Genomic DNA, 23,528 nt, shown 5'->3' with positions numbered 1-23,528 from the left:
ACAATACGGTAGCATTGTGCATTATCCTCTCCTGCTGACCATCAGATCCATGGGCACCAGTGGAATACACTATACAGCCGCCACTGTATGCCACGGTTAACACAGCCAGCCAAGGCAAAACCTGAAGATTTATTGCTTCTGAGGATCCATAGTTAGATGCCATTGAAGATTAAACAATCTGAACACTTCTTCACCTCCTTAGGCGGGAGTTAAACACATTTAACTAATGTTTGTACTTTACTGATTTTTGTCTCATGACGTTGTGTTGGTGGAGGAAACCAGGTGATAGTTGGGATGTCAGTCAAGCAACTGGTGTCAAGGGTCATGAGTCAAGAAAGTTTATTGTCATGGGTCCCAGATAGGACAATGAAATTCTTGCTTGCTGCAGCACAACAGAATATGTAAACATAATACAGAACAGGAGATAAAAGTTAATTGTGTCTATATACCATAGACCAAGATCCTTGAGTGTTGTTGAGTTTCTGAATGTCCAATGTTGAAACAACCGTTGAATTTTCCCAGGTGATATATTGGGGTTTCCATCTATTTCCCACCAGCTTGTTTGCTGTGGTTAATGTCTTCCATATCATGTTCCCTCCTATCGTGAACGTGCTGAGTTCTCACACTGGACACGTGTATGAGACTGGGCCAGTTACTGCTCTCAGCCTTCAATCAGTTCACATTGGTAAAACCATCCATCAGTACTCAGTGTTACAACCAAGCTGTCCACAACATAGTGTTATTTATATATAAAAAACATTGAAGCAAATGGCCATATATAGAAACATGGAAAAATAGGTGTAGGAGGAGGCCATTCGGCCCTTCGAGCCAGCACCGCCATTCAATATGATAGAAACATAGAAAATAAGGTGCAGGAGGAGGTCATTCGGCCCTTCGAGCCAGCACCGCCATTCATTGTGATCATGGCTGATCGTCCCCTATCAATAACCCGTGCCTGCCTTCTCCCCATATCCCTTGACTCCACTAGCCCCTAGAGCTCTATCTAACTCTCTCTTAAATCCATCCAGTGACTTGGCCTCCACTGCCCTCTGTGGCAGGGAATTCCACAAACTCACAACTCTCTGGGTGAAAAAGTTTTTTTCGCACCTCAGTCTTAAATGGCCTCCCGTTTATTCTAAGACCGTGGCCCCTGGCTCTGGACTCGCCCAACATTGGGAACATTTTTCCTGCATCTAGCTTGTCCAGTCCTTTTATAATTTTATATGTTTCTATAAGATTCCCCTTCATCCTTCTAAACTTCATGGCTGATCATCTAAAATCAGCCATTCTCCCATATTTTGCTAAAGGAGGTTTCATCTATTTTAAGCATCTTTCACACCCTTTTCTGGACACCCCAAAGAGATTTAAAATCATTTAAGTGCTTTAAAATTATGGTCGCCCGTTGGGACGAAGGTAAAACTAGATCACACATGGTACGCTCCAGTGAACCGCATGGTGTAAGTCAGTGCCTTGAGGAAAACAGCAGAGAAAACTGGGGAAGAGGGGGGGCTCAGTCTCAGGCTCGGAGCAAATGAATCAAGAGGGCTCAGTCTCTCCCAGTTGTAGATGTAGCCCAATGTGTAGGGGCTGTGCGATGGTCTGTGCTGCTATGGATTTTTACAAGGCACTCATGATAAGTGACCTGAGATGGCAAAGCAAAACACTGTGAACTATCAAAAGTTTTTTTCCGCTGGCCGTCCAATTTCCTACCAATGGAAGTGTTGTTACAATCTGGAATGGTGATTGTAGATTAACTGATCGAACTTGCCCCTGTGTTGCCGCTGGTTTTTTTATTTTGTTTTGTTGCTTCTGGCTGCACCTGCATTCACTTTGGCTCATTGGTTAGGGGGACTTTGGAGCAGAAGTGATGGTCTTCCACATTGGTGTCAAGGGGGATGTTTTGCTTCTCCCGATGTACGTGGTCAATAAAGGATGGCGGCATCGCATCTTGAAGAAAGTTCCGATAATGATGGGGAACGGTTTACCCCGGACTTCATTGCTGCCTCTTGCCTTCAAGCACTGGAAAGATGCTCATTGCCCGCATGATTTTTTTTTAATGAATGCTTCGGGTTCAGATGACATTCATTTACTAAGGGGGTCATTCAACATTGGACCTATGAGCAGGTTGTAAAATCCTGGGAAGACAGATTTAAGATTTTTTTTTTAATATATATTATATCACTGGCAGGCCTCTTCCAATCAATTTATACAGGCGTTGGGATTCCAGGAATCCAATTGTATCCCATTTCTACTTGATTTATCCTAAATCCTGAAGTCATTGGGTGAGTGCCCAGCTAGTTGTCCACTACCAATGCGGCTCTGAATTCACCTCTGAGGCATGCTATTACGTGGCTGTGGGATAGGTATCTCCCTGGCAGCATGGATACTAGTCACTGCAAATGCGAATGGGAATAGAAACATAGAAAATAGGTGCAGGAGTAGGCCATTCGGCCCTTCGAGCTTGCACTGCCATTCAATATGACCAGGGCTGATCATCCAACTCAGTATCCTGCACCTGCTTTCTCTCCACACCCCCTGATCCCTTTAGCCACAAGGGCCACATCTAACTCCCTCTTAAATATAGCCAATGATCTGTGGCCTCAACTACCTTCTGTGGCAGAGAATTCCAGAGATTCACCGCTCTCTGTGTGAAAAATGTTTAGGATGGGGATGGCCAAGCATGCTATGGCCATCCCCATGGCAAAACATCAGGGCGATTAATTGAAAGTCAGTCATTGTTAAACATCCAGTTTGAACCCTATTGGCAATGATAACCTTGCCCCAATGTAATCGTGGGCTCCAGGTACCTGTGGCAAGGCCAGCATTTATTGCCCATCCTTAAATTATCCTCAACCAGATAGTTTGGGTGCTGGAGTCACAATTAGACCAGGGCAGATCAGGTTGTAGATGCCCCTGCCAAGTGGTTAGTGGGGGAACTGAACTAGATGGGACTTTACAGCAATCTGCTATTGCTGGCATTCCACGTTTATGGAAGATCTATTGAATTGATATTAAGTTGGAATTGAACTCACGCCCCTGGGCAGTCAGTCAGAAATGACGTAACCTTTTATGCCACAATGTTCTTTGGGTGGCTATTTTAAAGAACATATCATGGTCAATATTTTTAAGGCGACAAGTTATTTGGTATATTTTTCCTTACAACTTCCTGCCCTCTCCCTCTCTCTTCTCTCCTCTCTCCTCTCTCTCTGGCAGTTGAGATCTTCTGAAGTTTGAGGGCACCTTAGTTGAGGTTTGGAAGAGCAGCTGATTTTCTAATCCTCCCTCTCTGTGGGAAGAGAAGTCTCCAGCCTTAGACTAAAGGCTGGCTGATCCCATTATCCCTCTCCCCAGCCACCCCACCCCACCCCACACACACACACACACACACACTCTGAAGAAGGGTCTCGACCCAAAACGCCACCTATTCCTTCACTCCACAGATGCTGCCTCACCCACTGAGTTTCTCCAGCATTTTTATCTACCTCAGGTATCCCACTACCTCAGTTTAAACTCCCCAAAAATGACGAAATATTTCAGATTTAAAAATGCAAACGTACAGAATAATCTTTCCCGAAGCATTTTGAAAATATTGGGACCGAAAATATTAATTCCTAACGTTCACTCATCCAGTCTGTGACAGTTCTCTCTACTGAGATCATTCTCAGACGTCTGATCTACTAATTGAGTCCAGCTCTGAATAATATTTGTTCGTCCTCCAATTTGTTATTGGCATTTTTGATTGAGTTTTATTGGGATACTGAATCTCCAATTGGGATTAGGTTTGTCATTATGCTATAATATTGATATAATGAGTAGTATTACCGGGGTACAACCCACACATGTTTATTCTCATGGAACTACAGTGTTAAATGACCTCCTGCTTCCCAACATCTGGAGTGGCCGGGGAAGTAAATGAATCTTCTTCAGCATCACATTCTGAATCTGATTTCTTCATTCCCATAAGTCTGTCTGATGCCAGCACTAGGCCATGTTGTATCTCACACAGAACCGAACGCCATTACTATTTCAGCGCATGGAACCAGCATCACCTACCCAGGAGATGGAGCCGGGGCAGAGTGCCTTGCCGGAGCAGCCGCTCGTGTCTGGGGACACCCTGTAAGTACCGACGCCGATCAGTTGATGTGTGTGTCAAATCACCAGAGGAATGCATCGGGTAGAGTCTCTTCAGATTCAGATTCAGATTCAATTTTAATTGTCATCGTCAGTGTACAGTACAGAGACAACGAAATGCCATTTAGCATCTCCCTGGAAGAGCGACATAGCAAACGATTTGAGATAAATAATAATAAGTGTCCGGGGGGGGGGGTGGTGATTGGCAGTCACCGAGGTACGTTGTTGAGTAGAGTGACAGCCGCCGGAAAGAAGCTGTTCCTCGACCTGCTGGTTCGGCAACGGAGAGACCTGTAGCGCCTCCCGGATGGTAGGAGGGTAAACAGTCCATGGTTGGGGTGAGAGCAGTCCTTGGCGATGCTGAGCGCCCTCCGCAGACAGCGCTTGCTCAAAGTAGGGGAATCAAGTCCAGAGGACATAGGTTTAAGGTGAAGGGGAAAAGATGTAATAGGAATCTGAGTGGTAACTTTTTCACTCAGGTGGGTGTATGGAACGAACTGCCAGAGGAGGTAGTTGAGGCTGGGACTATCCCAACGTTTAAGAAACAGTTAGACAGGTACATCGATAGGATGGGTTTGGAGGAATATGGACCAAATGGGACCAGTGTAACTGGGACATGTTGGCCGGTGTGGGCAATTGTAAATAGACATTAGGTGTAGGAGTAGGCCATTCGGCCCTTCGAGCCAGTGCCGCCATTCAATGTGATCATGGCTGATCATCCCCAATCAGTACCCATTTCCTGCCTTTGCCCCATATCCCCTGACTCCGCTATCTTTAAGAGCCCTATCTAGCTCTTGTTGGGCAGAAGGCCCTGTTTCCCACTCCATGACTCTATGAGTTCTTTCATAAAGTAAATGAGTCCTTGGATTTAACAGGCTAAAGGGATTTAATGCTGCAAAATTGAGAGTAGATCATTAGGTTAGTATATAAAGCCTCAGTAAATCCCCATAGAAATAGTTATGCAGAAGAATCGCTTGTGAAATGGCAGTGAAGTGTATAAATTATATGTACTTTTAAAGTTTATGGCTTTAACTTATTTCTTTAGTTTTGCTTTCATTTGCCTCAACCCATTGGATTTGTACTCTAGAGTCCAGAGACTGTGCCAATTTGCACTAATGTGATTGATATATCAATTTATCTAACGTTCTGCAGGATTTACAGGCTAGATGGTAGAAGGAAATTTACTCCTAACTCCAGTCTCCACTGAGATCATTCTCAGACGTCTAAGCTCTTAAATTGAGTCCAGCTCTGATAGTTGGGAACATTATGTGTTATTGTCCTCCAATTTGATATTAGCATTTTAGATTGAGTTTTACTGGGATACTGAAACCCCAATTGGAATTAGATTTGCATCCCTTCCAAGTTTGGGTTTAGGCACAGGTACATATTTGTACCAGGATCTGTACTCGGTTTTGATCCCGATTTGGGATAAATTCCCGAGTTAAGATTGGGATTTGTCCTCAGTTGGGTCACACACCCATTTCAAGTTAGGACTGAATATCATTTGATTCCTATTTAAGAATCGAATTACACATGTTGCTGATGTTGGACTTTGTTTAATCCACATTTCTCAATGTTCTAGCGGAGTTAGTCGGAATAGTTATTCAGTATCAGTAGAGTCAGATATTCAGATAACAATTCCACTCAATTACGATTGACATGAGCTTCTTCCTTACATTGCACCCTATCAATATAGCCTACTATTCATCATTCTTGTGGCCCTGTCAAATTCCAGTTGTGGAGACACTGATATCACTGTCTCATTGTAGGACATTGATCATTCTTTGATTCTGGATTTTAATTCATGTATTGTCTTTTTTTTAATATATAATTTATGATGCTTTTATCAGTGATATATTAAGGTTTTATATGTACTTTAGGATAATTTTTAATATGCAATGCATTTTAATGTAATGCTGCCCTTTGTCTGGACCTTGAGTCCGAAATAAAACTTATTATTATTATTCTTTTCACCCTTTCACCACGCTAGTCTTTGAATATGTTCTACAATTCACCCGTCTAGCCCTCCGTCCCACACCCTATAGGAATTAATTCCACCTACTCACCAGTTTATTTCTCCGAAACAGCGTGATTTTTTGCTTTAATAACATTTAGTGCAAGTAAAGCCTGTAAAGTCCAATCGAAGATAGTCTGAGGGTCACCAATGAGGTAGACAGTAGTTCAGGACTGCTCTCTGGTTGTGGTAGGATGGTTCAGTTGCCTGACAACAGTTGGAAAGAAACTGTCCCTGAATCTGGAGGTGTGCGTTTTCACACTCCGATACATTTAATTGAAGATAGACACAAAAAAGCTGGAGTAACTCAGCGGGACAATTAGCATCTCTGGACAGAAGGAATGGGTGACGTTTTGGGTCGAGATCCTTCTTCAGATTGGTTCTGGATAAGGAAAACAATCTCTCTTATCCCTAATCAGTCTGAAGAAGGGTCTCGACTCGAAACGTCACTTATTCCTTCTGTCCAGAGATGCTACCTGTCCCGCTGAGTTACTCCAGCATTCTGTGTCTATATTCAGGGTTAATACTTTGCAGGCAAGGTGATGTTCTGGTACTGAGATGTTCTGCCAACTATTGACTAGTTTCATCGCTGTATGAAATAATATGTTTACTAAGTGTGTTCTTCCTCTGCCCAAAGACCACAAGATGGGGTTATGAAGGAGAGTCAATCTTGGGTGACCGATCGAGCTCAAAAAATGTTTCAGCAGACAGGGGCGTGGAGTCCTGAAAGAGGTCGATCAGAGGATATAGAAGACATTCGGCCAAACTCTCAGGTACAGGCTACAAAACATACCTACCTCACTGTTGTATTACTTAATATCACAGCGGTTAATAAGCACACTCTAGTGCAGTGGTTCTTAACCTTTTTGGCATACATACGCACATCCGTATGTACCTTTGTTAGATTCCTAAAAGTGGACTCAACAAATAGATATGTTATTTATAGTTTTGGTCTCCAAATCTGAGGAAGGACATTATTGCCATAGAGGGAGTGCAGAGACGGTTCACCAGACTGATTCCTGGGATGTCAGGACTGTCTTATGAAGAAAGACTGGATAGACTTGGTTTATACTCTCTAGAATTTAGGAGATTGAGAGGGGATCTTATAGAAACTTACAAAATTCTTAAGGGGTTGGACAGGCTAGTTGCAGGAAGATTGTTGCCGATGTTGGGGAAGTCCAGGACAAGGGGTCACAGCTTAAGGATAAGGGGGAAATCCTTTAAAACCGAGATGAGAAGAACTTTTTTCACACAGAGAGTGGTGAATCTCTGGAACTCTCTGCCGCAGAGGATAGTTGAGGCCAGTTCATTGGCTATATTTAAGAGGGAGTTAGATGTGGCCCTTGTGGCTAAGGGGATCAGGGGGTATGGAGAGAAGGCAGGTACGGGATACTGAGTTGGATGATCACCCATGATCATATTGAATGGCGGTGCAGGCTCGAAGGGCCGAATGGCCTACTCCTGCACCTAATTTCTATGTTTCTATGTTATGACCCCTTCATAACCCTCTCCATGGGGCCCTGACCCCCAGGATAAGAACCACTGCTCTAGTGTCTGGTGGCTATTTGTTTTGTGTTCGGCAAAGAATGGCCACCCACATTGAAATCGAGTTTGAGGCCAGCTCATAAAGAGTGCCATTGAATAGACTGGCCTCTGTTGCTCAGAATTTGCAGTCAGTAATAAGGAATAGACAATAGATGCATTTGGCCCTTCGAGCCAGCACCGCCATACAGTGGCTGATCAAGGAAACAGGACAACATCTCTGAGCTCAAACAAAAGACTTGCCCACAACTATACCAGAAGTCTACTGATAGAGATTTTCCTATTCCCAACTCCTCATGTTATCTGGTGTAAATTGAAGACAATCCCTTGTGCTCAGGGGCTGTGATGGATCAAGCCCTATAGTGCAGATGACTGGCACTAGGGATCAAAGGGGTGTTGATGGGCATGTTTGAGAGAAAATAAGTCCCAGGAGTACAGGAAATAAGGAGCTTGCAGGTACTATTGCAATGTTGCTGGTGCTATCACTATGTTTAAGAAACATTTGGACAGGTACATGGATAGGACAGGTTTAGAGGGATATGGGCCAAACGCAGGCAGGTGGGACTAGTGGAGATGGGACATGTTGGTCGGTGTGGGCAAATTGGGTCGAAGGGCCTGTTTCCACCCTGTGTGACTCCTATGTCTCTAACTACATCTAGATTTCCCCCAAGATGGCTTTAGGATTAGCTGTATGACTGACCATATGACTCCATCAAGCTAAGTAATATGATTCCCTGCTAACTGCCGTAGACTTCCCTATGTCATCATAAGTATAAGCTGACTGGCTAGCCAATTAAAGAATTTGTACAGACAGCAAACAAAAAATCCAAATAATTGAAAAACAAACAAAAATAATGTGCTAGGAATACCTGGCAGATCATGCAGCATCTGTGTAGAGAGAAGATTTCATATTTCAGTTCCATGATCTTTCATTTAATCTGAGTATCCCAACATTTTCTATGTTTATAGCAAAATCACAATGTTTTTCATTAATCTAAAAATATTTTTCAGAGCACAAGGTAATGTGTACAGCGTAGATTGCAGAAATGCTGTCAACAATAATTGTTTGAGTTTTGTACAGAAGGGAATTAAAATCCACATGCTTCAAATTGGATTTTTGGATCTGATGCTTTGGCTTTCAGGGTGTGGTTTAGTATGTGATTATGATTTCAGTTTGAGCTCGGTTGTAACATTTTTACCGAAGATTGACACAAAAAGCTGGAGTAACTCAGCGGGTCAGAGGAGAGAAGGCACAGGTGACGTTTCGGGTCGAGACCCTTCTTCAGACTGAGAGTCAGGGGAAAGGGAAACGAGAGATATAGATGGTGATGTAGAGAGATACAGAACAAATGAATGAAAAATGTGGTAAAAACTAGCGATGATAAAGGAAACAGGCCATTGTAAGCTAGGGACTAGGTGAAAACGAGTTACTGACAATGAGACTCAACAAGATGCCAATACAACTTGGGTGGGGGAGTGAAGGAGAGAAGGGGGATACAAGGTTTACTTGAAGTTTGAGAAATCAATATTCATACCACTGGGTTGTAAGCTCTGTGGGTCTTGTCAATAGACAATAGGTGCAGGAGTAGACCATTCGGCCCTTCGAGCCAGCAACCCCATTCAATGGCTGATCATCCCCAATCAGTACCCCGTTCCTGCCTTCTCCCCATATCCCCTGACTCCGCTATATTTAAGAGCCCTATCGAGCTCTCTCTTGAAAGCATCCAGAGAACCTGCCTCCACCGCCCTCTGAGGCAGAGAATTCCACAAGACTCAGCACCCTCTGTGAGAAAAAGTGTTTCCTCGTCTCCGTTCTAAATGGCTTACTCCTTATTCTTATATTAGTCAATTCATTGTGGGTCCAGTTTGGAAATTCCCAGAGATTCCCAGGGACATGACTTGAGAATTAAGGGACAGAAGTTTAGGGGCAACATGAGGGGGAACTTCTTTACTCAGAGAGTGGTGGCTGTGTGGAATGAGCTTCCAGTGAAGGTGGTGGAGGCAGGTTTGTTTTTATCATTTAAAAATAAATTGGATAGTTATATGGACGAGAAAGGAATGGAGGGTTATGGTCTGAGCGCAGGTATATGGGACTAGGGGAGAATACATGTTCGGCACGGACTAGAAGGGTCGAGATGGCCTGTTTCCGTGCTGTAATTGTTATATGGTTATATTGCAGAGCAGATGGCTGCAAACAGCACAGCCTGCAAGGAATGCTGAATCACTCAGAGAAATGCTGGCATTTCTGAATTATTCACCACATGCATAAGAAATCCACAGTCACTGGCAGGGTGATAATGGTAAATGCCATTATTTAAAATAATGGCATCGACTTTGTTGCTTGCAGCCACCTTATTACTAAAATGACCCAGGCATGGCTGCTTTCTGCAAGTGTCGTGCAGGTTGTTAGTTGTACATTCAGAATATGTTCCTGCACTGTTATCCAAGAGTCAAGAGTGTTTTATTGTCATATATCCCTGATAGAACAATGAAATTCTTACTTGCAGCAGCACAACAGAATGTGTCAACACAGTACTCTGTAAACAATATACAAGAAAAAAACGTTCAGTGTGTGCGCATATATATAGATATATAGACAATAGTCATATCTATATTTGCAGCTGTAATTGCAGCGAAATGTGGTTCTACAAAGTATTGACTCAGGGGGGCTGAATACTTTTGCATGCTACACTTTTCAGTTTTTTATTTGTAAAAAAATTAAAAAACCATGTATCATTTTCCTTCCACTTCACAATTATGCGCCACTTTGTGTTGGTCTATCATATAAAATCCCAATAAAATACATTTACGTTTGTGATTGTAACGTGACAAAATGTGGAAAAGTTCAAGGGGTATGAAAACATTTGCAAGCCACTGTATATATACACACACATTACGATCCTTTCGTAAAGGATCTTGTAACCAGCTCAACAGCTAGTTACAAGATCATCCAAGCTCTTCTTCTGATCGAGTCCCACACACAAGATTAGAAGCTGGCCAGCCAGAGATGAACTCACTTCTCAGCATCTGCACACAATGGTGCCAGCCTTGTCACTTCTTGTGTGTGGCGGTGGAAAGATTGGTGGAAACAGGGCCGCGAGGTGAACACTCTCTCCTCGACCCCCATAAATGAATGGTCCAAGGCTAATCGGCCTCCTCCAGCTCCCTTGAATCACAATAGACTGCAGATGCTGGAATCTGGAGCATCAAACAATCTGCTGGAAGAACTCAGCTGGTCGGCTCACTGAATCCCTCCAGCAGATTATGTTCGGTGGAGGGTGTATGTAAGAAGTAAAGACTGAATTTCTGTAGCAATTTTAACAACTATAGAATTTGACACCCACTGAAGTGCTCTTGAAACGCAGTCACTTGTTTTGTGTGAAATGCGGCAGGCATTTCGTAACTATTCATTCTCCAGGGATGTGTGTGTCTCTGGTGAAGCCAGTACTTATTACCCATCCTTAGCTGCCGTTCAGAAGGTGATGGTGGCAATTCAGGACAGGGAACGGAAGAACAGATGCAGATGGTCAGTTTTCGTAAAGGTATAATCATTGGGCTAGGACAATGCAGAAAGCCCCTTTGGTATTCTCCATACTAGCGCTGTGGGATCTTCTATACAATTGAGCTAAGATGAACACCAGTGAAGAATTAGTGGACATGTGGGTGGTGGGACTTGTAATTCAGGTGGATTTATAAAGGGAGGGAGCTTAATTCCAAATTAAAACATAGAAACATAGAAAATAGGTGCAGGAGGAGGCCATTCGGCCCTTCGAGCCAGCACCACCATTCATTGTGATCATGGCTGATCATCCCCTATCAATAACCCGTGCCTGCCTTCTCCCCATATCCCTTGATTCCACCAGCCCCTAGAGCTCTATCTAACTCTCTCTTAAATCCATCCAGCGGCCTGGCCTCCACTGCCCTCTGTGGCAGGGAATTCCACAAATTCACAACTCTCTGGGTGAAAAAGTTTTTTCTCACCTCAGTCTTAAATGACCTTACCCCTTTATTCTAAGACTGTGTGTGGCCCCTGGTTCTGGACTCGCCCAACATTGGGAACATTTTTCCTGCATCTAGCTTGTCCAGTCCATTTATAATATTATATGTTTCTATAAGATCCTTGTTTTGCCTCGCCTGTAATTGCTTCAGATTCACCGAGAGCAGAAGCTGGTGAAATTTCCTCTTCCCAGACCAAACAGCCTTAACGGCCTGTCCCACTTTCACGAGGTAATTCACGAATTCTCCCGAGTTTTCCTTCCCCTTGATTCAAACTCGCAGAATGTTCGTAACGAGTCCATAGGAGTCCGTAGATGTATCGTAGCGGCTCATAATGCCAGCCGTAGGTATCGGGGCATCAGGTAAGACGGGACATTTTTTCCAGCCCGATAAAAAATGTCCACGAGTAAAAAAAATGGTCGGGATGAAAGAAATTGCTACTTTTTGCTCGTAAGGAGGGCATCGAAATAGTGGTGGGAATTCGTAGACATACTTGCAGGAGTTCGTGAACATAGTCGTGGAACGTCATAGGAGTTCGTAGATTACCATGATCTTGATTTTTTTTAGGTCCTTTAAACTCGGCAGAGGTTTTGAATTAAGTCGTGAAAGTGGAACAGGCCATTTACACAGCCAACGGGTTACAAGTTTATCATCCACTGTAAATATTGAGCCCACTTGTAAATAACAAGATCTTAGTGGTGAGAGTGATGGGCAAATGCTACAGCTCATTATTCAACTGCTCCTACACACAAATACAATGGTGACTGTGATGACACAAGATGTTGAAAACATTGATTTAAAAGTCATTTAGTATCACTGCTTTAGAGAAAGAGTTCTCTTTCACACTTCCCACATTGAGAGGGGATCTTATAGAAACTTACAAAATTCTTAAGGGGTTGGACAGGCTAGATGCAGGAAGATTGTTCCCGATGTTAGGGAAGTCCAGGACAAGGGGTCACAGCTTAAGGATAAAGGGGAAATCCTTTAAAACCGAGATGAGGAGAACTTTTTTCACACAGAGAGTGGTGAATCTCTGGAACTCTCTGCCACAGAGGGTAGTTGAGGCCAGTTCATCGGCTATATTTAAGAGGGAGTTAGATGTGGCTAAGGGGATCAGGGGGTATGGAGAGAAGGCAGGTACGGGATACTGAGTTGGATGATCAGCCATGATCATATTGAATGGCGGTGCAGGCTCGAAGGGCCGAATGGCCTACTCCTGCACCTAATTTCTATGTTTCTATGTTTCCCTATCTCGATTCCAAACTTTTTATTTTTTTATTTTTTTATTTTATTTATTAGAAGTAAGTTCCATAATGTGGCACCTTTCTTCAGGTGCCAAATATATATTGGCATGTTACATTTTAAGTACAGCTTCATTTTAATTTATTTTTTTAAATGAAAGAGAGAAAGAAAAGAGAGACTAGATAATAGAGAATAGAAAAACATGTGATGTGTCGTGTGTGAAAAAGACAAGGGAAGAGAGAGAGAAAGTGAGGAAGAGAGGTAAAAAATAAGAAAAGAGAAAACAAAGGAAAGAATACAAAGTAATAATAATAATAATAAATTTTATTTATGGGCGCCTTTCAAGAGTCTCAAGGACACCTTACAAAAATTTAGCAGGTAGAGGAAAAACATGTAAGGGGAATGAAATAAATAGTAGAGACATGACTAGTACACAAAGTAAATACAGAATTCAATACAAAATACACAGTATGAGGCAATTAATGCATAGATGAAAAGAGACGGCACGTGGGGCTAAGGATAGGCAGAGGTGAAGAGATGGGTCTTGAGGCGGGACTGGAAGATGGTGAGTAGGAGATAGGAGATAGGAGATTCCAAACGCAACCCTAGAGATACCAGCTTGTGGAATTATCCTCACCCTTTTTTTAATTATACTTTTATTCAAAAAATAAAAATAAACATACAAATTAGCACAATTATAGACTGTCTATATTGACAGTTTTACAAACAAACGAACATCAAATTAATATAACGCCAACGTTATCAACACCCTGGAATTGCAATATTTCAAGAAAGCATCTCAACACAGCCTTCTCGACAGAGGCCCATTTCAACCATTCTCTCTGCTCAGCCTTCCTCCAGCAAACTAACCAACCTCAATGAAGCAAATCCTGGTGCTTCCAGATTCCCATTCCATGAATTTAACAAATGCTGTCAATTTAACAAGAAGAATCAATGAATTTCTATATCCAAAAGTATTAAGAAAATGGGGGGGGAGGCAGTTTAGATGCCCTCTGAATTTGATGGGGTACATGGATTTAGGTCACCTGTTTTCACAGATAAAGGCTTGAAAGCCCCAGCAATGGATAGCCATGATTGAATGGCTATCCATTGTTAACAATGGATAGCCATGATTCAATGGGCTGAGCAGCCTACTGCTCCCATAACTCATGAACGAATGACAATCAATGCTAGTCATGTCAAAAGTGCCATCGTTCCATAATTGTTGAAAATAGACAATAGGTGCAGGAGGAGGCCATTTGGCCCTTCGAGCCAGCACCGCCATTCAATGTGATCATGGCTGATCATCCCCAATCAGTATCCCGTTCCTACCTTCTCCCCACATCCCCTGACTCCGCTATATTTAAGAGCCCTATCTAACTCTCTCTTGAAAGCAAATGAAACCATCAATGGGCAGGCTAACTATCTGGTGGAAGCCACCCCCCCCCCCCCCCTTCTCCTTAGACATTTGTTTCCGTGAACATATTGGGCGGGGTGTTAGCGCTCACCGCAGGACCGGCATAGTACGAGGAGCCTGCTAGCTCACTCGAGTACAGCTGTGGCCGATGCTTCCTTTCTCTTTAATACTCCCCCCAAATTTGGCTTTGTCTTGCAGGCTGTGGAGATGCAAGGAATGGGGAGGGACGCCTACTCGGACAGCGACCATTACCTCCCGATGGAAGGCCACAGTCGAGCATCCTCCATGCCACGACTGGCAGCAGGGAATCAAGTGAGCTCAATGAGACTTACTGTGCTGTGCCCCACACCGCGTGCCATCAACCCAAACTCATTCAATGCCATCTGTGCCAACGAATGTACACCCATGAAATATTATAGTCAAAGTCAATAGGTTCCAAATAGGCCCACACACAAATTGGACACATGGGAGACAATTTGCCCCCAATGACTAGCATTATAGTAGAAGCCTCAAGTTGCAGCCCACTGCTGAAATCTGGAAACATAGAAAATAGGTGCAGGAGTAGGCCATTCGGCCCTTCGTGCCTGCACCGCCATTCAATATGATCATGGCTGATCATCCAACTCAGTATCCTGTACCTGCCTTCTCTCCATACCCCCTGATCCCTTTAGCCACAAGGGCCACATCTAACTCCCTCTTAGAGGGATCCCTCTTAGACACAAGAGATTGTAGGTGCTGGAATGCGTAGGAAGGAACTGCAGATGCTGGTTTACACCGAAGATGGATACAAAATGCTGGAGTAATTCATCGGGATGGGTGGCATCTCTAGACCCAAAACGTCACCCATCCCTTCTTGCCCGTCCCGCTGAGTTACTCCAGTATTTTGTGTCGATCTGTAGGTGCTGTAATCTGGAGCAAAAAACTAATTGCTGGAAGAACTCAGCAGGTCAAGCAGCATTTGTGGAGGGAAAGGGATGGTTGAAGTTTCAGGCTGAGATCCCGCTTCGGGTCTCTCACAACTGTCCCCCCCTCCTCCCCCCCCCCCCCCCAAAAAAAATGGTGACTATCCCATTGTCTCCAAAGATGCTGCTCAACCCAATTTTTTGAGATACAGCGTGGAAACAGGCCCTTTGGCCCACCAAGTCCGCGCCAATCAGCGATCCCCGCACCCTGACACTATCCTACACACACTAGTGACAATTTACAATTTTACCAAGCCAATTAACCCACACACCTGTTAGTTTTTTGAGTGCAGGAAGAAACTGGAGCTCCCAGGGATAAACCCACGCAGGTCACAGGGAGAACGTACAAACTCCGTACAGACAGCACCCGTAGTCAGGATCGAACCCGGGTCTCTGGCGCTGTGAGGCAGCAACTCTACCGCTGTGCCACCTAGTGGGAGTTCCTCCAGCCGTTTGTTTTTCACTTCTGAAGTTTCATGCTTTTGTTTCGAGTGGGACTGAACTCATGAAGCCAAATACAAATTCAATGTCACTGATTTATATGAAGAGCAGCAGCTAAATTCCTATGGGTATTCGGGCAACTGAAGCTGTGGCACTGTAGTCAAATCTGGGGAGTTGATCTTGAACCCATCATTTTCTGACTCAGTGATGAGACAGTGGTCTAACAAATCACGGCGTTATTTTGTCATTATTTAAACCTGGGGCTAAACGGAATGTAAATGATGGTGATCTTTTCATGTTTGGTGACTGCATTTCACGACATTTTCTGTAAATGTTTTTTGTAGCAATGATGGTTACAATGTTGGGTCAAGGATTTGGAGTCCAAAGCTGAGAGATTGGGCTCAGTGGTGCCGTTTTCCGCAGCGGCATCATCATAATAGGTTTGCAAATTGCTCCATGAATTCCAAGTACACATTTTTAGTGGACTCGTGTGGCCTTAGCAAATTGTTTACATGGTACGATTTGCGTCTGGATTCTACAGAGCAGCGGGATTGTGTCATCATTCCTCAATCAACTAAAACGGCAGCCCTGCCAAACTCTGCCTAGACCCTACTCCACGTGCAAATCGTATGCACCTTGGTCTCCAACAATATGGCTCCCACTTGTTTAAAGGGGGGGGATCACAAATTATGTGTGTCCGCTGCTCTAGGTGTCAGCTGCTCTACATCGGTGAGACCAAGCGTAGGCTTGGCGATCGCTTCGCCCAACACCTCCGCTCGGTTTGCAATAACCAACCTGATCTCCCGGTGGCTCAGCACTTCAACTCCCCCTCCCACTCCCATTCCGAATCCGACCTTTCTGTCCTGGGCCTCCTCCATGGCCAGAGTGAGTTCCATCGGAAATTGGAGGAGCAGCACCTCATATTTCGCCTGGGTAGTTTACACCCCAGCGGTATGAACATTGACTTCTCTAATTTCAGGTAGTCCCTGCTTTCTCCCTCTTTCCCCTCCCCTTCCCAGCTCTCCCACAGCCCACTGTCTCCACCTCTTCCTTTCTTCTTCCCCCCCTCCATCCCCTCATCAGTCTGAAGAAGAGTCTCGACCTGAAACGTCACTCATTCCTTCGCTCCATAGATGCTGCCTCACCCGCTGAGCTTCTCCAGCATTTTTGTCTACCTACAAATTATGTGTAGGTTTGTTGAGAATTAAATGGCAATTGCGATTGAGCAGAGAGGTGGAGACACAAGGAACTGCAGATGTTGGGTTACAAATGAAGGAGTAACTCAGTTGGTTAGGCAGCATCTCTGGAGAAGATGGGCAGGTGAATTTTCAGCTTGGAGCCCTTCATTGGACTTTAGTCATGGATAGGCGTTGTTTTGGGTTGGGAACCTTCTTGGTCCTGATCTAAAACATCTCCTATTCATGTTCCCCAGAGATGCTGTCTGATCGGCTGAAGTATTGACCCTGAGTAACGAGGTCAGCAAAGTATTGATTGAAGCCAGCGCAACCATACCCAGTGGACAAGTCTTGGGGGATTTAGGTGCAAGGCCACAAGAGGCTAGCCAAGCCAAGACAGAGACAATAGACAATAGGTGCAGGAGTAGGCCATTCGCCCCATCGATCCAGCACCGCCACTCACTGTGATCATGGTTGATGATCCACAATCAGTATCCCGTTCCTGCCTTCTCCCCATATCCACTGACTCCGTTATCTTTCAGAGCTCTATCTAACTCTCTCTTGAAAGCATCCAGAGAATTGGCCTCCACTGTCTTCTGAGGCAGAGAATTCCACAGATTCACAACTCTCTGGGTGAAATAGTGTTTCCTCATCTCCGTTCTAAAAGGCCTGCCCCTTATTCTTATACTGTGGCCCCTGGTTCTGGACTCCCCCAACATCTGAAACATGTTTGCTGCCTCTAGCGTGTCTAGGCCGAGGAGAACAAACAGAGGGGCCTTCAGGAAGGAGTAGGTGGGGAGGGACAGGGAAAGCCCTATCATCAGATGATCCTTCAGCTCTGTGAAATGTTTTGTGTTTAATCAGACATAGAATACATCTTAATAACAGGGCTTCCAAGGATGCTAATTTATCAATGCAAGTTCTCATCAATCCATTATCCATCACATATATGTATTGCCACAGGTGAAAACACCAGACTTAACGTTTAGTATTTTAGCAGCATGCTTGAAAATATTATAAAATAATTACCTCATTTAAAACTTGGAAGCATTCATAACCAAAATATATATTGCTAAGTGTTGTGGAATTCTATTGCAAATTATTTTGAAATTAGTCTAATTCTGAAAGACTGATGCAAATTATTTTTCCTTCATTAGTACTTGAGGGTTTTAAGTGTTACTTAAGTTACTCAATCCACTTCTCTATAAAGACCATGAAATCATCTGGTGTGTTACTTAAGTTTTAATTCTTATGTATATTCAATAAATATAAGGGGCCAGTCCAAATGAATTTCTTGCAGGGCATAATTCCAAATTGGCTAATTCAAAAGAACAAGATTAAATATTTGGAAACTTTGGCAGCCAACCTGTATTAATAACGTTGAACCCAGAACTGGAATTGTCATTACACCAATGAAAAAGGGTCTCGACCCGAAACGTCACCCATTCCTTCACTCCAGAGATGCTGCCTGTCCTACTGAGTTACTCCAGCATTTTGTGTCTGCCCCAGACTTTCTTGATTGCTCAACAGCACAGTGCCTGTATCAGTTGGTAAATTATAGTGTAAGGTCAACTAAATAGCAAAGCCCTTCGTCAAAGTAGGAGACCTTAACCTTAGGCAATCCGGGGTCTAACAGGGCTGAGGGGTGTGTGGTGACTGTCATGTGTTAGGCAGAGCAGCAAGAGAAAAGTTGAGAAGTTTTTTTCTGGTAGAGAACAATACACCAAACTGTTTGGCCTGGTGCACCGTGATGCCCTCCCCCTGTTCTACAAGATGTGGAAGTGTTGAACTCAAATAATATTTCCCCTCCCAGCTCTCTCATAGAAACATAGAAACATAGCAATTAGGTGCAGGAGTAGGCCATTCGGCCCTTCGAGCCTGCACCGCCATTCAATATGATCGTGGCTGATCATCCAACTCAGTATCCCGTACCTGCCTTCTCTCCATACCCCCTGATCCCCTTAGCCACAAGGGCCACATCTAACTCCCTCTTAAATATAGCCAATGAACTGGCCTCAACTACCCTCTGTGGCAGAGAGTTCCAGAGATTCACCACTCTCTGTGTGAAAAAAGTTCTTCTCATCTCGGTTTTAAAGGATTTCCCCTTTATCCTTAAGCTGTGACCCCTTGTCCTGGACTTCCCTAACATCGGGAACAATCTTCCTGCATCTAGCCTGTCCAACCCCTTAAGAATTTTGTAAGTTTCTATAAGATCCCCTCTCAATCTTCTAAATTCTAGAGAGTATAAACCAAGTCTATCCAGTCTTTCTTCATAAGACAGTCCTGACATCCCAGGAATCAGTCTGGTGAACCTTCTCTGTACTCCCTCTATGGCAATAATGTCCTTCCTCAGATTTAGAGACCAAAACTGTACGCAATACTCCAGGTGTGGTCTCACACCATTCAATCATTCAATCATTCAACTCTCCAACTCCCCTCTCTGTTCTCTTCCGTAGACGTCAATGATTCCATGGATCTAAATCCTACAACGTCATCTTTTCCCACCCTTCCCAGAAAGAATCACTCTTCCATCATAAGGAAATCCCGTTAGTCTGGACCAGGGATGGGGAACCTCCAGCCTTAAGGCCTCATGTGGACTCCTGTGCCATTAAGTGCGGCTTTTTGAATGAATCCAAATTTTGTAGAACAAATCCTTTCGTCTTTTATTACTTATATTTTAATCTTAAAATGAACGTATTTAAAATACCAAAGAGTTAAAGAAGATTCAACAAAATAATCCTCCCCGACTGACAGCCACAATTAAAACATTAGTAAGTCATGAGGGCTATTTTAACAAAATAATGTACATTTTGAAGTATATCTAATTGAAGTTTCTTGCATGGGGCTTTATTAGATTAACGCTAACTTAATGCGGCATTCCAACATGAAAAGGTTCCCCACCCCCTGGTCTGGGCAATCCACTTCTCTATAGAGACTATGAAATCATCTGGTGTGTTCTATTCTGCTCTTTCTATCTGCTTAATGTATAACTGTTATATCTTTGTGCTTTTTCCTTCTTCCACATTTTTTATTTCTTACAATAAAACCAACTGTGTCCTTACCTGTGGCTTCTTCCCAAACCCTGGACATCTCGTTGCCGCCTTTGCGATGTGGGGGTCTTCCTGCGGCCATTTTCTGTCACGTCTGTCCTGTCGCTGCCTTCTCTCCTGTCTTGTGTCTTTTTGCTTCCTGCCCTTTTAATATGCACTCTCTTGTGTGGCTGATAACAGAGGAGAAAAGTGCGGAACCGTGGGAATAACCTTAGTGTATGTACCCTGTCTTAGTCTCTCTTTTGTGTTTCTATTGCTCTTGTCTGCCTCGAGGCTTCATTTGGCCGACTCTGGCATGTGCTGGACATGTTCATTTGTTGAGGGTGCAACTATCTGGCAGAAGGGGGGAAAATCACCACAATATTTCACCAAATAATTACATGCAGACATCTAATAGTTGATAACATCTGAGGCGATACAAAAATTACATAATCCTTCCCCAAAGAATAGAAAGGCCACCACAAAGTTTCCTCGTGATTAGAATGGTCCTTCAATTGACTGTAAAGGGTTTTTTTTTCTCCTCAAAGTTGTGTTTAATTATTAATAGTTCATAAGTGATAGGATCACCATTAGGCCCATCGAATCTACTCTGCCATTCAATCGTGGCTGATCTATCTCTCCTGCCTTCTCCCCAATATGAAATGGTCCATATAATTAAGTTATTTCAACAATTTCTGTGACAGGAGTTCTGTTTAGCAGAAAAGTCAACGGTATTGTGACCTCCATTTACTCATCTCTCATTTTTGTCCAAAGAGTCTGGTGTGTCATGGGGCTTTATCTGCTCCCTGGCCGTGTAGCCTGAGCAGTGACTGTGGTCCCAGTCTTGCTGATCAAGATAACATAACATAGACCAAATGTTCACGTTCACAGGTGATAGGAGCAGAATTAGGCCATTCGGCCCAACAGGTCCACTCCGCCATTCAATCATGGCTGATCTATCCCTCCCTCCTAACCTCATTCTCCTCCCTTCTCCCCATAACCCCCGACACCCGCACTAATCAAAAATCTATCTATTTCTGCCTTACAATTAACCATTGACTTGGCCTTCACAGCAATGAATTCCACAGATTCTTCACCCTCTGATTAAAGAAATTCCTCCTCATCTCCTTCCTAAAGGAACGTCCTTTAATTCTGAGGCTATGACCTCTGGTCCTAGACTCTCCCACTAGTGGAAACATCCTCTCCACCTCCAGGTCATTCACCATTCGGTGAGATTCAATGAGATCCCCCCCCCCACGATGTTGGCACCTGCTTGGCCATAATCACACCAGGTCTGCCAAAATCCTCGCCCGCTGAACTATTGTGGGATCTGCAGTAAAATGTATTGAGGCCTGTACTGAGGACAACTGAACATGCCCTTCCAGTAGCATGCGTGCCAAGGGTCTAGCTCCTGCTCAGAGGCTGAAGGATTGCATGTTCCTGGAATGAATCTGCATTGAAAACTCAGCACGAGTAAGCATGTGTTATAATCATTAACTGCCTGAAGAATTGTTTTGATTTAAGGGCAAACCCTTGCCACACTGTGAGAGAGAAAACTACATGCAATTTGTAAGCTAACCACAGACTGACACCAGAATGGTTCATCTCAATTGCGAAAAAGGGTGGTGTCCTCAGTCTACAAGTATTTTCTATTATTGAGAAGTCACAGTGAGAATGCCGGTAACTTTCTGCTGGATTGCGGTCAATTGCAACTCCGCTGCTCACCACCATGCCACCCTGATTGGCACTGTTCGAAAAAAATAGAAAAGGCATTAAACTTCCCAATCAGTGTCTGGAACTAAAACATAGACATCATAAGGCATTATACTTTGGGGTTTTAGTATACTGAAAAAGGATTGTTAGTTTGATATCATTGCTGATTATAGGCAACTGACATCTTCTGGGTATTCTGAATCAAGTCAAGTCAAGTCAAGTTTATTTGTCACATACACATACGAGATGTGCAGTGAAATGAAAGTGGCAATGCTCGCGGACTTTTGTGCAAAAGACAAACAACAAAACAACCAAACAAATTATAAATACAATCATAACACACATATTCTTTTACATAATTATTAATGGAAGGAAAAACGTTCAGTAGAGTTAGCCGAATCAACATTATGTTTGTGCTGGAGGCATCTTCATTGAAAATGTAAGAATGGCAACAAAAAAAAGCAATCCTTCATTGAACAGTGAAAGCACAACTTGCTGTAATAGATTGTGGAGGCACACAGACATTAGCTGGTGGAAACTCACCTGCTGTTCGTTGATAGACGCAGAGAGGCATTATTGATATTGGGCTGCTCCTGCTGGTTGACTTTAGTTGCTGTAGACTTTAGAGGTACAGAGCAAAAGCAGTCGTATCGGCCCAACAAGTCCATGCTGACCAGCATTAACCTCACACACTAGCACTCTCCTACACACTAGGGACAATTTTACCAAAGCCAGTTAACCTACAAACATGGAGCGTGGGAGGAAACTGGTGCACCCGGAGAAGACCCACACAGTCACAGGGGGAGCGTACAAACTCCGTACAGTGCCCACAGTCTCTGAGGCTGTAAGGCTGCACCACCGTGCCACCCTTGACTGTGGGAATTCACAAAAATTCCTGTAACTGGACAAGTGAATACATATCCTGTACATAGAGGGCATCTGTGATTGATTGATATAGATAGATAGATAGATAGATAGATAGATAGATAGATAGATAGATAGATAGATAGATAGATAGATATTGATAGATAGATAGATAGATAGATAGATATTGATAGATAGATAGATAGATAGATAGATAGATAGATAGATAGATAGATAGATAGATAGATAGATAGATAGATAGAGATAGAGAGAGATAGATGTTGATAGATAGATAGATAGATAGATAGATAGATAGATAGATATAGATAATTTTCTGCATTGTACACACACTGCTTATCTGTAGTTATAGAGAGCACATTAACAGATATTATTAATAATAATAATAATAATAAAATAATAAACTTCATTACGGACTCAAGGACCAGACAAGGGGCAACATTACATTAAAAATGCATTGCATATTAAATATCATAAAATACATATAAAATCTTAGTATATCACATAAAAACATCATAATTATATATATTTTTTAAACACAATACATAAGTTAAAAATCCAGATTAAAAGAATGATAGTTGCTATATGTACACATGATACATTTTCTTTACATATAGAATATGTACATGCCTATAAATAGTGTTAGCAATTTGGTAACTACATACTGCATGTTGAGAAAATTTGAATATATAATGCTAAATGTGGGGTGTTATAGCAGGTGAGAAGGTGCACAAAATGTGATGTCTAGGTTTGACAAAGGTGTGCATTGTATTGAAAAAAATCTGGTTGGTTGGTTTTCCATTCTGCCCAATTCTGCCACTCACAAACATCAGTATTGGGACAACATACTGCCCAACAGTGGAACAGTGTCAAGTGTTTAGTTAAAACTAACACCTCATGCTCATGGATTGTTTATAGATACTGTATATGTAAGTAGTTTGAGGACTTCAATACCCCCTGAAGTATTGTGTAATAAGGAACTGC

At 43.1% G+C, this 23,528-nt stretch overlaps 1 protein-coding gene across 1 annotated transcript in view; it reads left to right on the top strand.

The window, feature by feature from the left end:
- The window catches only part of LOC129714421 (voltage-dependent P/Q-type calcium channel subunit alpha-1A-like), a 261,546-nt gene that overhangs the window by 229,801 nt on the left and 8,217 nt on the right, over positions 1 to 23,528 (top strand). Inside the window, exons 43-45 of the mRNA XM_055664004.1 lie at positions 4,007 to 4,116; positions 6,783 to 6,918; positions 14,541 to 14,654. Coding sequence (XP_055519979.1) covers positions 4,007 to 4,116; positions 6,783 to 6,918; positions 14,541 to 14,654 — 360 coding nt within the window. The remainder of the gene's footprint in view (positions 1 to 4,006; positions 4,117 to 6,782; positions 6,919 to 14,540; positions 14,655 to 23,528) is intronic.

This window comes from Leucoraja erinacea, chromosome 39 (assembly GCF_028641065.1).
Source record: "Leucoraja erinacea ecotype New England chromosome 39, Leri_hhj_1, whole genome shotgun sequence".
Lineage (NCBI taxonomy): Eukaryota > Metazoa > Chordata > Chondrichthyes > Rajiformes > Rajidae > Leucoraja > Leucoraja erinaceus.
This window is presented reverse-complemented; position numbering and strand designations above follow the sequence as displayed.